General features: G+C 33.6%; 1 protein-coding gene across 1 annotated transcript; it reads right to left on the bottom strand.

Annotated features, from left to right (window-relative positions):
* Positions 1-1,000: 1,000 nt before the first annotated feature.
* LOC128998905 (uncharacterized) lies at positions 1,001-3,708 on the bottom strand. The gene is made up of 2 exons (XM_054425261.1): positions 3,558-3,708; positions 1,001-1,392 (listed from the first exon to the last, which is right to left on the bottom strand). Exons 1-2 carry the CDS (start codon positions 3,706-3,708, stop codon positions 1,001-1,003), a joined length of 543 nt encoding a protein of 180 aa, XP_054281236.1.
* Between the last annotated feature and the right edge of the window lie 9,712 nt (positions 3,709-13,420).

Here is a 13,420-nt window from a genome sequence, read left to right on the forward strand (position 1 = left end):
GATCTCTCTCTCGTGTTTAATATCCACTTATGTAAGACAGTTAAGCTATCAAGCAGCATTAATACCTTACATCACCTCGCTGAGTCTTCATGAGGCTCTATATCTGCTGTGTCCTCTCAAGAGACTTTCTTCCTTCTAGCTATCCAATATTTTCTTAGCTATATTGTCCTGTCATATTAAAATGATACACATCTACATAGTTCTTCTACACTACAATTTGGTCGTATACATTCTTGTTTGTTTTTTTTTTTCAAGAATATCCAAATGATTCATTGTGCGCCCTTCTTCCCCAAAATTTTTCAGTTAATTTCTGAAAAACTTAAAAGAAACCTAGTTTTTAAAAATATATTTTTGAGTACCAACTTTTAACCATTCAACCAAGTTAAGTTTCCAAAGTAAGTATGTGTAGTTATACAACCAATTAAAAAAGTGATTAAGTGATTTACAGGTTTACAGGTTTTGTAAGTAGAACATTTTTTTTTACTTTTTATTTATTTACATTTCAACACATAGGTAAATAAAAATATAAATTTAATTGTATATGAACTTGCACAAATAACACCCTACTTTCTTACAAAGTAGTAATTAGACAGTCACAGGCTAAAATTGGAGGTTGGACTTGGACATGAAACATTTCCAACTTCAAGACAACATTGACGACTAACAAGTCACAGGAATACTATATAATCCAATTCATAACTATTAGCAATACTACTTTCATAGGGGAGTACAGAAAATTCAATGACTATAGAAATAATCTTTACACTTTAAAACTTAGAAAGAATTTAGAAAACGTAAATCCAACCAAATTTTTTGGGAGAAAGTTATCGCTCTTATTTTTATTAAAACTTTTTTTTTTAAATTAAAATGGGATTTTCACTAGTATTTACTGTTAAGTATATGGCACTTTAAACGATCATCAAAAATAAATTTTTTAAGGAACCTACCTCCAATTTTAGCCTGTGACTGTTAGATTAATTTGCATTTGAAGGAGAATTGTTTAGCGTTCAGGACTATCTAAATGAAAAATGTCATTGGCTTCTTCGTCAAAGATATCAATGATGTCTTCGTTAATTTGTAGAGGAAAAGGACTCTGACACACATGTCTGGTTGAGTAGCTGTGTTGCTGTCTGAAAGTCTCCAGGTATTCGTCATCTCCCGGAGCCTGAGGGATGGGTTGGGGAGAGGAAGGCGCATTAGGAAGTGAGAAGCAAGTTTCACATTGAGGGGGGTTTGTACTGGCTGCATTGTGTCTTGGTTCTTCAATCCTTACATATCTCATAGCGTTGTAATCACGAATCAGCCCTCTGCACTTACGATAAGCCACCATGAACGATTCAATTGACAAATAGATGGATAGGAATGCCACAAGCAAGATGAGAATAAATCCACCTGAAAACACACATTATGAATCTAGAGATGCAATAAATCCTGACTGAATTTTGACACAAATAGTTTCAGATTCTATTGTGTATTGTGGCGATTTTTTGCACCGTCTTTTAATGCCAAATTATAATGTAAGCATAACCTAGGTACTTAGAGGTGTTCTGCATCTCTATGCAATTTTCATCCAACCTTATTTAAAAACAGTGTCATAAATTTTATTGTTCATGTTAAATCTTGGTTCTGCCTTTGAACCCCTGCAAGCCCTGAGTACATTACTATTGTATATTTTATGTAAAAATTACAACACCAAAATACATTTTTCATTTACTCTGAGGGTGTCTTCTATTAAATTTATAATAATTGAAATTGAAATATTTTTCGAGGGGCTGGTGTTTTAAAGTGTATGGCAAAAATCTTTCTATTGCCAATACTCTCTACTCTATTTTGGTTTCATAGTTAGTTTTTTTTTTTTTTTTTTTTTTTTTTTTTTGGCGTGGAAAAGTGTATTTCTCCTGATGTAAAGAAGAACTCCTTATCTGCATAGTGTGAAAGAAAAACAAGAATGGATATTCATCAGCGTAACTAAAATAGGGGGAGAGGTGACACACTTAATGTAGATTGAAAAAAATTATATTTAAAACACAAAACTCGGTCTGGCTTGGCCTTAAGAAGAGGAATGGACACAGTCGGATATTGCAAGAGTTTTGTTAATCTGAGGTCAGGAGGTGGGTTTTACTGTACTTAATGCAAATATGGTTGAAATAGTTTCAATCAAACTTAAGTGAAGGATATTCACGACGCTAAGTAATATATCATAGCCAACAATAGCCCAGATGACGGATCCATTTATAGACCACTCTTTAGGGTCGTAATCGTATTACTCTTCACCCTTGGGATTTAAAGTTAGCTGCCTTATTATTCCGCAGTCGCAGATCTAAGATTAGGCCTACTTCCTCTATGACCTATTTGTAGATTCTTGTGTTTGATTTGACTTAAAACTATTCAACCTCAACACACCACCCACTGATGATCTAGAACAGCAGTTCCCCTACTACGTCCTATAGGGTCGAGGGGACAATTTTGGTGGGTCGGGAGAAGAAATCAATCATGAACATTTATTTTTACTCAGTCCCGAAAATGGGATATTTTTTCACTATCCGAACGGTCGGGTAAGCAATAGAATATCTAGCGAGTAGCATGGGATGGTATACTAAAATGTAAATATAGTTTCTTGCTCCAAACAAGGAACGTTTAAAAAATAAAATATTTGCAAGGTTATTATTCCTCGTTATTAAATTTAAGGTGGGGTTTGAGTAGTATTTAGATTATTGTAGGGTTGGGAAACTCGTTCCAAGATTACGTTTGTGAATAATGTCTGCAAAGTTTTGCGGTCGAAAATTCTCAATAATGTTGTGATTGTAGCAACTTAAACTTCAACTAATTGTTACACTGATCATAATGTCACTGCGATCACAAAATATGGTCTTGGTGTTGCCACAAAAGGGTGAGTTGATCACAACGTCGCTTCGCCGTGATCATTAGAGATGATCAGGGCTAACAGTCTGGGTGGCTTTTATGATAAATGCAATACTTGACCAAAACACTTAAATAAATTCATAACTTTTGAAAATCTTATTAGATATTAACATTTATTAGAGTGAGAAAAGGTCCTCCACCTGATTTTGGGTGGAAAAATACTCATGTTGTCAATATTTAATTCAGTCTTACACAGTAAACTTCAGCTCCAGAAGTCTTAAGGATTGAAAATTGCTTAAATATAAATTGTGTTTTGACTACATAAAGCCATCATGAATTCAAAAACGCCACCTTAACAATTTTAATTTAGGTGTGTATTTCTCAGTGGAATTTTAAAATGATAATGGAGGATGTTTAAGATTGTCTGCTATTGCGGGAAACAATAACGATGTTTCCATGACTGCAGGAGACAATGTCTGCACGACTGCGAGAGAGGTTTTGGATTTTGCAGCGATCACTGCTTCAGCCTTCTTATATTACAATTCTCATTATTGTGGTTTTAACTCTTTGAAATGTTTTTCTGTGATTTTAATAATCGGTAATTCTTATAGTTGGAGTTCGAATAATTGGAGTTCTACTGTAGACATTGAAATACTAACTTAAAAATGTGTAAGTATTAAGGTATGCATTCTTACTTCCAGAAGTGGCCCACTTTGCGATGTCACGTAATTTACTTTTGGTCATGTCTTGTGGTGTGTAATCTTTCATCACATTCTCCCTAAGGATATCTGCAGCAGTAACAGAAGACGTCACAATTGCAGCCTCGATGATGATGTAGATGAACATAGTATTCATTTTCCCCTCTTTTATTTGAAACCTGAAAAATTATAATGTTTTATGAATTTAAAAATGTTACCATCAATTTATCAGTAAACATTAGCAGAGTTCCCTTTAATAGCAAAACATTCTCCCTAACTCATATCTGACCAGTATTGTCTGAAGAAAGTTATACCATGTAGGCCCATCTAAAATCTTGGATACTGCGCAAGTCATGAGACAGTTTAATATACATACATAAATATATATATTTATATATATATAACCAATACAGATACTGCTACAAAATTTGGCACAAAGTTACTAAGCATATAAATCATTTTAACTCAATGACAGCCCCAACAGCTGATGGAACAGCTGGAGAAATTCACCTTGTCTTTCCTTAATAATTAGAATCGTTATCTTAAGCTAAAATGAACAAGCTTAAAAATTATTGTCATTAAATACAGGGTGGAAAAAGTACCGGAACTGTTAAATATTTCAAAAATTAATAAAGATAATGATTTAAACTTAGTACACAGTTACTGAACATTAAAATCATTTTAACACATTATGCAGTGATGCGCTACCTCCTCAGGGGGATGGCCCGCTATGAGTCAGAATGAAATCTTAAATATAACCATAGGTTGATATGAACATAAAATTAAAGGTCTTGTTAGTAAAATCATAGACAAAAAGAAATAAATATAGACTGTCAGCTGTGCTGCGGTTAGCGTATATTCCGGCGCCGACCGCTAGGGGTAATGTGTAGTTACGGCGCACACTGCTGCATCATCAAGCGCTAGCGACCATTTCCATAACAACTTGGTAGTTGGGAGTAGTGTTGCCAACTTTGGAGGAATTCCCCGGAATTGGAGTTTACTGACTTATTTAATATTAAGCAATAAATTAATTTAAATGCCATCATTTATTGTATTTTTTTAACATATATTTGTTATACTTTTGTAGTTTCATTACAATGATTCAAAGTTTTTCTTTATTAATCCATAATATTAGGAAGTGGTTTATTAGAAAGGTTTTGTTTTATATTTGCAAGGTCAAAATCTAATTTCTAGATTTCTAGTAGTCGGGGAAAACGGGAAGGTCAGGTATTAGTTTTGAATTTCTAAATGGTCTTGAAAAGTTGGGATTTAGTCTTTATTTTGATATCAAAGTCGGGAAATTTAATGATTTTACCGCGATCGCGCTAGACAACGATCACGTTTCCGTGACGGCGCAAGACGATGATGATGTCTACACGACCGCGGGAGATGTTCTTTAACCGCGACCGTGCTAGACGACGTTCTTGTGACCGCAGTAAAAAATGATCACGTCTTTTCTACGATCACGCAAGATGAGAATGTCTACACGGCTGCTGAAGATGTTCTCAATTTTGCCGCAATCGTGGACGACGATGACGTTTCGGGACCACGGCATTCAACGACGATGTCTACACAGCCGCGGAGGATGTTCATGATTTTGACACGATTGCAGAAGACGATACTAGCGATATAGTAATCATTTAGTTTGCAAGAGTGGTAGTGTTGGTAACAGCTGGCAAGTAGTCGATGATGAAATCGAATAGAATACCGATAACCTATATCGAACGGCGATAACGCTCTAGCGGCAGATCGCAAAACCTTTCTTTGACAGTCTATATTTACTCTATTGTCTATGGTAAAATACAATACCAGGTCAAAAATGAGAGCTATTCAAAGATGCATTGATTTTGCATTGCTACTATGTGCTACCTCCTCAGGGAGGCGCTTGCTAGAAGTCGGTAGAAAACCATAAACGTATGCATAGGTCGATACGCACATAAAATGACAGGTCTTAATTAGTAGAATACATTGCCACAAATTTGAGCTCAAAAGAACAACTGAGTAAAAAATGGCAGCCATTAAAAAATTCAAAATGGCAGATTCAACAAATTTTTGAATGGCTGCCATTTTTGACTCAGTTGTCCGTTTGAGATCAAATTTGCGTAACTGTATTCCACTAGTAACGACCTTTAATTTTATGTGGATATCAATCAATGCTTACATTTAAGATTTTCTTCTGACTCCTAGCGGGCCGTCACCATGAGGAAGGAGGTAGTGTATCACTGAATAATGTGTTTAAATGATTTCAACGTCTATTAGCTATGTACCAAGTTTTAAAGTTATACTTTTATTACTTATTAAAATATTTAACTTTCCCAGGACTTTTTTCCACCCTGTACATCAGGACAAAGCACATACACAAAAATAATTGTCATTCAGTTACTTACCCTCAATTCCAATTTCTGGGAATAGTATTCCTCTAACAAAAACGTTGATAATCTACTAACACAGTTGCACAAACAGTAGGCCTACCTTGACCAAAGCTACACTTTGAATGATCAGTAGAGAGAAGAGGTGAGGTTTAGCAGAGTGAGTCACAAGATCAAACGGACGGACGTAGGAGATGGAAGAATAATGCTAGCTCAGCTACAGATAACATATGCGCCAACCACATTCGCCGACATAGCAAAGGACTGTTCTTGGACCATTTGAACTAAATAGAAATAAAAAATAAACTACTGTTGGTATTTAGACAATATTTACCCCACAGATAATGTTATCGTTTGTCATAGTACTAGAAAATATTGTGTTTTTTTTTATAATAAAGGGAAAAACTGAACTTGCATCAATCTAAATGTTTGGAGTTTTTATTAACTTTAACAATGTATACTTTATTTTATAAATGTCTCATTTGTTGCCATTTAGCAAACTTGTAACTTCAAACTTTCCTATTAGCTCATTTAGTGTCATCACAGCACATTACCATGCACAATTTTTACTCCATAAATATGTAGCCCCTTCAAAAGTGTAGAGGAAACCTTTATTCACCAAAATCCAATCTATTATCCACAAAGACAAATAAACATTATTCAACTTTTAAAAAGTAATCAGCTACCCTTAATATACATATATAAATATTTTTGCCTTTTTTTTATTAAAGAGGTTGGATGCCTCTTTTAACCTTGCATTTGCCTGTCGACATAGGCTATGGAACTGTGCTTGGAACTTATCCAGCAAAGTAAGGGGTGAGCCGGTACACTACAAGGGTGAACTGTGCTGATAAAAAGTGGCAACAGTGATCAGGATGACATATCTGCCATGGGCAAGAAGTCCGTGGCACTACCAACTTAGCCACTGACTCACCAAGTATAAGGCGTTGGCTTTAACGGGTATGTAAAAAGAACCCGGGACAGTTAAATATCTTAAAAAATTATCAAGATAGAGCTACAAAACTTTGAAGAAAGTTACTGGACATAAAAACCATTTTAGAACACTATCCAGTGATACACTACCTCCTCAGGGGGGCGCCACCCCCTCCCCTAAACCCTCTGCTAGAAGTTGGAAGGAAATCATAATTGCAAAGATAGGTCAGTACTCAGTATGCATATTAAATGAAAGGTCTTAAATATCAGAATGCATTCCCCACACCCAAACTCAAACTGAGTCAAAAATGGGATCCATTCAAAATTGCAAATTCACAGAATCTTTGAACGCTGCCATTTTTGACTCAGTTGTTCTTTTTAGGTCACAATTACGGCATTGTACAGGGTGTACCAAAAAACTCTGACCACACTCCATGTCACATTTCATCTGTGGTGTTGCTGAAGGCTGCATTGATTCTCAATCTCAATTCTAGAACATTGGAGACTTTTGACTTGTAAACTTGGTCATTGACAAAACCCCAGACGAAAAAATCTCATGGTGTTTCATTTTGTTTCAATGTACCATTCAACACACTGATCTTTCTCTTGCACGCTCATGACACCTGCCTTACTGTAAGCTATGTTTTGAAGTTTAAAGCTTTGAGCGACAACAATTGGACAGCTGATGAAAGCAAATCGTTGAAAAAATCTTTATGAGTTCCTCTGTCATATGGTAATTTAAAAAATGATCTATGTACAAAAAAAATAATTGTATTAGGCTTCAAAGTTCATCACCCTGTATAGATATATTTATATACATGGTGTTTCCAAATTGTCTGGACACATTTTGTGGACTTGTTCCTTGGGCTTAGACGGGTCTAAAATGCTTAGATTTCTGATTGTTGGTCTGTTTGTGATTTTTAAGAATTATTTTATATCTTGAGCATTTTTCAAGATATAAATTTAAAAATTAGTGTAAATGTGTATTTTAGTAGGTAGAGCTTACAAAGTTTCGTTCCGATATCTCAAGCCGTTTCAATATGGCGGCCATTTAAAATCTTTATTGCCAAATTTCATAAAAACCGTAAATATTAAGGAAATTGTTCTTTGGATTAAAAAGATAGAAAATTTAAATCCAAATCAAATGAGACCTTGTTTGTTAAAATCGGATGACAAACAACCGAGTTATCAGTTTTTTTCTACATTCGGTTACACAATTTAACAGGACTACCATACTGCTCTGTAAAATAACAAATAATAAACAATATGGAAGTCCTATTTTAACCATCCTGGGACTTGTTTGATACCCTGTATTAAAAATCTATGTTGAGTATGTGCAAAGCTGAAGTTATTGCTTTGGTAGTAGTCAAGTTAATTTTGATTCAATAAATATTTGCATGAATAATCACCTGATTAATCTAAATTTCCAGCTTCCTCAAGTATTTTTTAGATAGCAGGTTGTCTGTGTTGCACTTTGTCACCGCTGACCATCATACCAAGGTAGGCAGTTGATTGGTTTATATGGTGGCACCTTGATGGCGACCCACAAAAAATGACTTCTGGGAAAGAGAGAAACATACTCAAGAATAAAATCTCTCTTCTTCACACACACACACTCTATTTTCTATTTTATAGACAAAATCTTATATTTTATTCATGGGAAAATGAGACATTTAATAAGTTAGGGGTATGTATAGTTTGAAGATTTTGTCAAATATATTTCATCAGGATATTCATGGGGTAAGGATTAAAAAAATATATCATTCAATCAGTAAAATAAGGGGAATGGAAACTATCAATTGAAAAAGGGTTTTTTCTCTGATATTCATTTGATTTTACTATAAACTTTGAAATTTCAATTCATGGATACACAAAAAACTAGCCTTTCGTTTCAATATTCTTACTGCAAGAAAAATCTGTAAAAATAAAATAAAATTCAAAATCATCTTCTAAAACTAAATTTTCCTTTTCTGAGGTGAAAATATGAACAGATTTTAGTCTTTTGAGAAGTTTTGATTCATGTTAGGAAAATATTTAACTTCACAATATCTTAAGGTGACTTTTACACGAAAGAAGAAATCGGTTTGGAGTTAAACATTTATCCTTATTATATTTGCGTTATTACAAGAAAACACTTAACATTCAGGAATTAAGCTTTTGAGTAGAATCCCAGATTGTACTAAGAATAAATGTAATTTTCAAAAGTACCTAATGAAGTACAGTACTTAATTGACAAACCTTTATTTTAATTTAAATATTTTCAAATTTAAAATATAAACAATTATTTAAAATCATACACCCTATTAAATTAGTCCTCTGTCAAATGTACACCCGTGTGCTCCTTGATGAGGCAGGTGTGGGAGTAGTCTTAATCTCTTTGTTTGACCTTTGAGAAATACAATTTCGATGGTGGCACTCTTGAAAATGATGCGTTTGAACGCTGTGGGTAAAAACAAAATGGCCGCCATTTAAAATGTTTAAAGTCAAATTCCATGAAAACCAGCTAATAAAACAAAATTTTGCAACACATTATTTAAAGTCCTTTTTATTACAAATCGAATGAGCTTTATTTGCGAAAATCGGATAATAAATGAAAAAGTTATGTAACTTTTATTATTAATAGTAATTATCAAAATGGCAGTCATTTTGAAATGACAAAGTTAAATTCCATAGAAACTAGTGACAAAAACATAATAAAAGTTACATAACTTTTTTATTTATTATACGATTTTCACAAATAAAGTGTCGTTCGATTTGTAATAAAAAGGACTTTACATATTGTGTTTCAAAGTTTTATTTTTAATTCTGGTTTTCATGGAATTTGACTATAAAGAATTTTAATGGCCGCCATTTTGAAATTCGATGAGCCTGATCAAAGATTTTTTCGGAGCATGTTTATAGTTGTAGACTTAAAGTTTATACCAAGTTTCATAAAAATATCTCTAAGGGCTTTTGAGTTATGAATTATTTTCAAAAAATACAAAATGGCGGAATTCGGCTTAACTAAGCCGAAATCGAAACAATGTTATACTACATTTTCGAATTATTGTTGCACATAGAATCTGAATCTGCATAGCCCATCACGCTTTACTGAAACACCCTTTATTACTTTTTGAAATATTTAACTGTCCTGGGACATTACATCCACCCTGATTAATTTTATTGATGAAAAATATAAAATTATGTTTTATGAAAGAATGGTTGATCCTACATAAAAACTGTAATAACCTTTTTTGTGCAGATTTAAAATAGCTACATTTTGGTATCAACATTTTTTTCATAACTCTAACAGTTACTGATATAAGTAAGAAAACAAGTTTGTGATGGCGGCCATTTTGTTTTTTACCCACAGCGTTCAAACGCACCATTTTCAAGAGTGCCACCATCGAAATTGTATTTCTCCAAGGTCACACGAAGAGATTAAGACTACTCCCACACCTGCCTCATTGAGGAGCACACGGGAGCCTGTATATGCACATTTGACAGGGGACTAAATACCTTACACGCCATCCCTCATTATTTGAAATTATTTATTTTATTATTCATTGTATAACAGCAACACTATGTAATAAAGAATGTTCTTGTTCACAGGCATTTCTGCTTCTAATTAAAAGGTATAGTTTTCCTAGTGCAATAGTAGTTATTTCCAGGTAGCACTGATTCAGCTATTTGATGTCAGCAGATGATTAGATAGTGTTTACTGGAAATAAGTAACTTATTGCTATTAGTTGGTTTATCAAATGTTGCTTGCTCTCTTTGTTTTGTTTCGTCATGCATTATGTTTCAAGGTTATCTAAAAAAAAAATAAACACTCACAAAATAATCTTTGAAAAATGTTAGATATAACTAGTTAGTTCATAACCAGAAAAGTATTTTAGTACCACACTGCATGGATGGGTGAAGATATGATTCCCCTTCCCTCCTGGTATTTGAACATCAGTTAGCCACAAGGGGATGGTGGCCAGGATTTACAACTATATATTCTTTAAATTAAATAGAAAGCTTACTTTTGAGGCACATGCTATGACTCTGCTCTTATAAAAACAAAAAGAGTCTCACTATTTACCTTTTTATCTGTGTTAGGGTTTGCAAAATAGTATATTGAAGAGATAGCATAATCTCCTATAAGAGAGCTGATCCTAGGCAGTAAGCAGTAAGCCATTCAATTCTGCCTTTTTTGTGTTAAGACAGGCAAACCAATTCTCCAGGAACTGTGTGCTCCAGTGCTCCACGAATTCATAACAGACTAAATTGAACATATGCATTTATTACTTAGATGAATATTTTTATATATTGAGCAAACAATCTTCAATAAATGTTGAATATTAATTGCCGAATTAAAATTAAAATTGAATGTTGGGCAAAATTGCTTATTTTTGCGAGCGCCCTGTCAGCTGTTGACTGTCGAGTTACCGGGTGTCGAGTTAATGGGGTTCTACTGTAGAACCCAGTCTTTATAATACACCAATAACATAACTACATTTTAGAAAATATTAATTCTTGTTTAAAAACGTGTTATTGGTTGATCCGTTTGGTATTATTTATACAGGGTGTTTTTTTATGCAACCCAAATTACAAGTACCGTGAGGCACTTTTCAAGGTCAAAACAATAACATATGTTGGTATCCCTGTTTTCCTTACTGAATTGTCAATCAGCTGATATACATTGTTGCATAGTTATCCATGAGATTTAGTATTACTGGGAACTTATTGTGAATTAAACCAAACATGGTGCTTTTGCAATCCCGAAGAGTAGGTGTTGTAAAAGAATACTTTAAAAGTAAATAATTGATTTTATTTCAAGAAAGCTTTGTAATTAATTTTCCATGTGTGATCTCAGTACTCAATAAGTAAACTATTTATTGACTTGTCAACAATTTAGGAAGATCTGTATAAAACGAAAATATTTTAGACCAGCAATACATGTATGTATTTTACCTACGACCGTTTTTAAACCAGCCTTTTCAATTCAGTTCTTAGAATTGAAAAGATTCACCACTTTACAGTATTGTTTTGTTACAGTACAAGTTTTGACTAATGAGGATCAAGAATCGATAGAGAAGAAGTAAAATTGTAATAGGTCTACTTCGAACGCCAACTTTATCAGCTGTTGAGCCCAATTTAATTGATTAAACAATGAGCGAGTGGTTGCGATAATAAGTCGTTGCATCACAATCAGTGGCAATGAGAGTTTATAAACGAAAACTTAACCTCTCCCGGAAGTTATGAGTGGTGATTTTTATTAATAAAGAAACACTCGTAGGTAAAGTAGTGTACGCAACTCTCGTAATTAGACTTTACGACACTCATAGAAGTTTTAAAGACACTCGCCAAGGCTCGTGACAATGCAACGGTGCATATCAGCTGATGGGCAATGAAAAGTAAATAAAACAGGGATACCAACATATAACCTTTTTTGTCATTAAACAGTGTCTTACAGTACTGCTAATTTAGGTTGTGTTTACAAAATCACTTAGTATTTCGTACTACTTATTAAAGTGGATTCAAAACCAATCTGAACTCTACTATGCTACAGTACTACAAGAACCACCCCTAAGTATGATTTTCAGATAAATAAATTACTAAAATCATCAGCAAATGGTTGATTCGTAGTATTTTAAATCAAGCATACTGCCTTATATAACAGATAAAGGTTAAAAGTAGATTTTTTAATTGAACTCTACTGTCCACGAGTCCACGTTTTCGTTGTAACTAATATTGAAACCCAAAACTATTTTGCATTATCAGTCCTAAACAAAAATGAAATACACTCTCACGAAATATTGATTTACATACACATGTTCGTGTGTGGTAATGATTTATTAAGTGTATGCCCATTTCTAAGTTCAAACGTAACTACTTTAACACTTACTTTAATGGAAAATAAGTGATTAGAAGTAGTAAAGATTACTGTAATACACTTTGTGTTTATTTGCTTTTTCGTTTTTACTGTAAAAGAATAGTCCCTAAAGGTTGAATCAATAAGTGTTGGCTTTTACCCAGCTTTCCTTAATTTTGTATGCGTATTAAAAGTAAATTTTGTCTCTGGAATAGATGAGAATGTATTAGTGAACAAACTTATTGTTGTGTTTATGTTGAAGATCAGTTATAAATTTTGACCAAATAAAAAATTAAGTACAATTGGAAACAACGCAACTCTACTTTATCGTTTGGCAACCTGCACTCATTGACACCTAACGATGAGCCCTAAGATCGTTAATCTATTCTTGCTGTCCGGCGATCGTTAAGTGTATGGGTGCGTAAAACCTAAGAAAGCTAACCATAATATAAACAATAATGAAAGTTTAAGCAATAACTGTTCAATTTCAATTTCCATGTGCACACCCCGTTAGAGAGTTTATATATAATGTGCGATTTGTATTCTAGTTTCTTTTTGTAACAAAACGTATAATTAATCGATAAACATCAGTGTTAGGGGTTTTAATTGAATACTTAGCTGTGTTTGATAACTAAAGATGAGTCTATTAGGCTTGTTTATATGCATGTTGTGAATAATTAAGAGGTTTGATTTTACAATAGATTAACAATATTGCCTAC

Source organism: Macrosteles quadrilineatus, unplaced genomic scaffold (assembly GCF_028750875.1).
Source record: "Macrosteles quadrilineatus isolate MER2022 unplaced genomic scaffold, UCM_ALF_1.0 Scaffold_7__1_contigs__length_78375512, whole genome shotgun sequence".
Classification (NCBI taxonomy): domain Eukaryota; kingdom Metazoa; phylum Arthropoda; class Insecta; order Hemiptera; family Cicadellidae; genus Macrosteles; species Macrosteles quadrilineatus.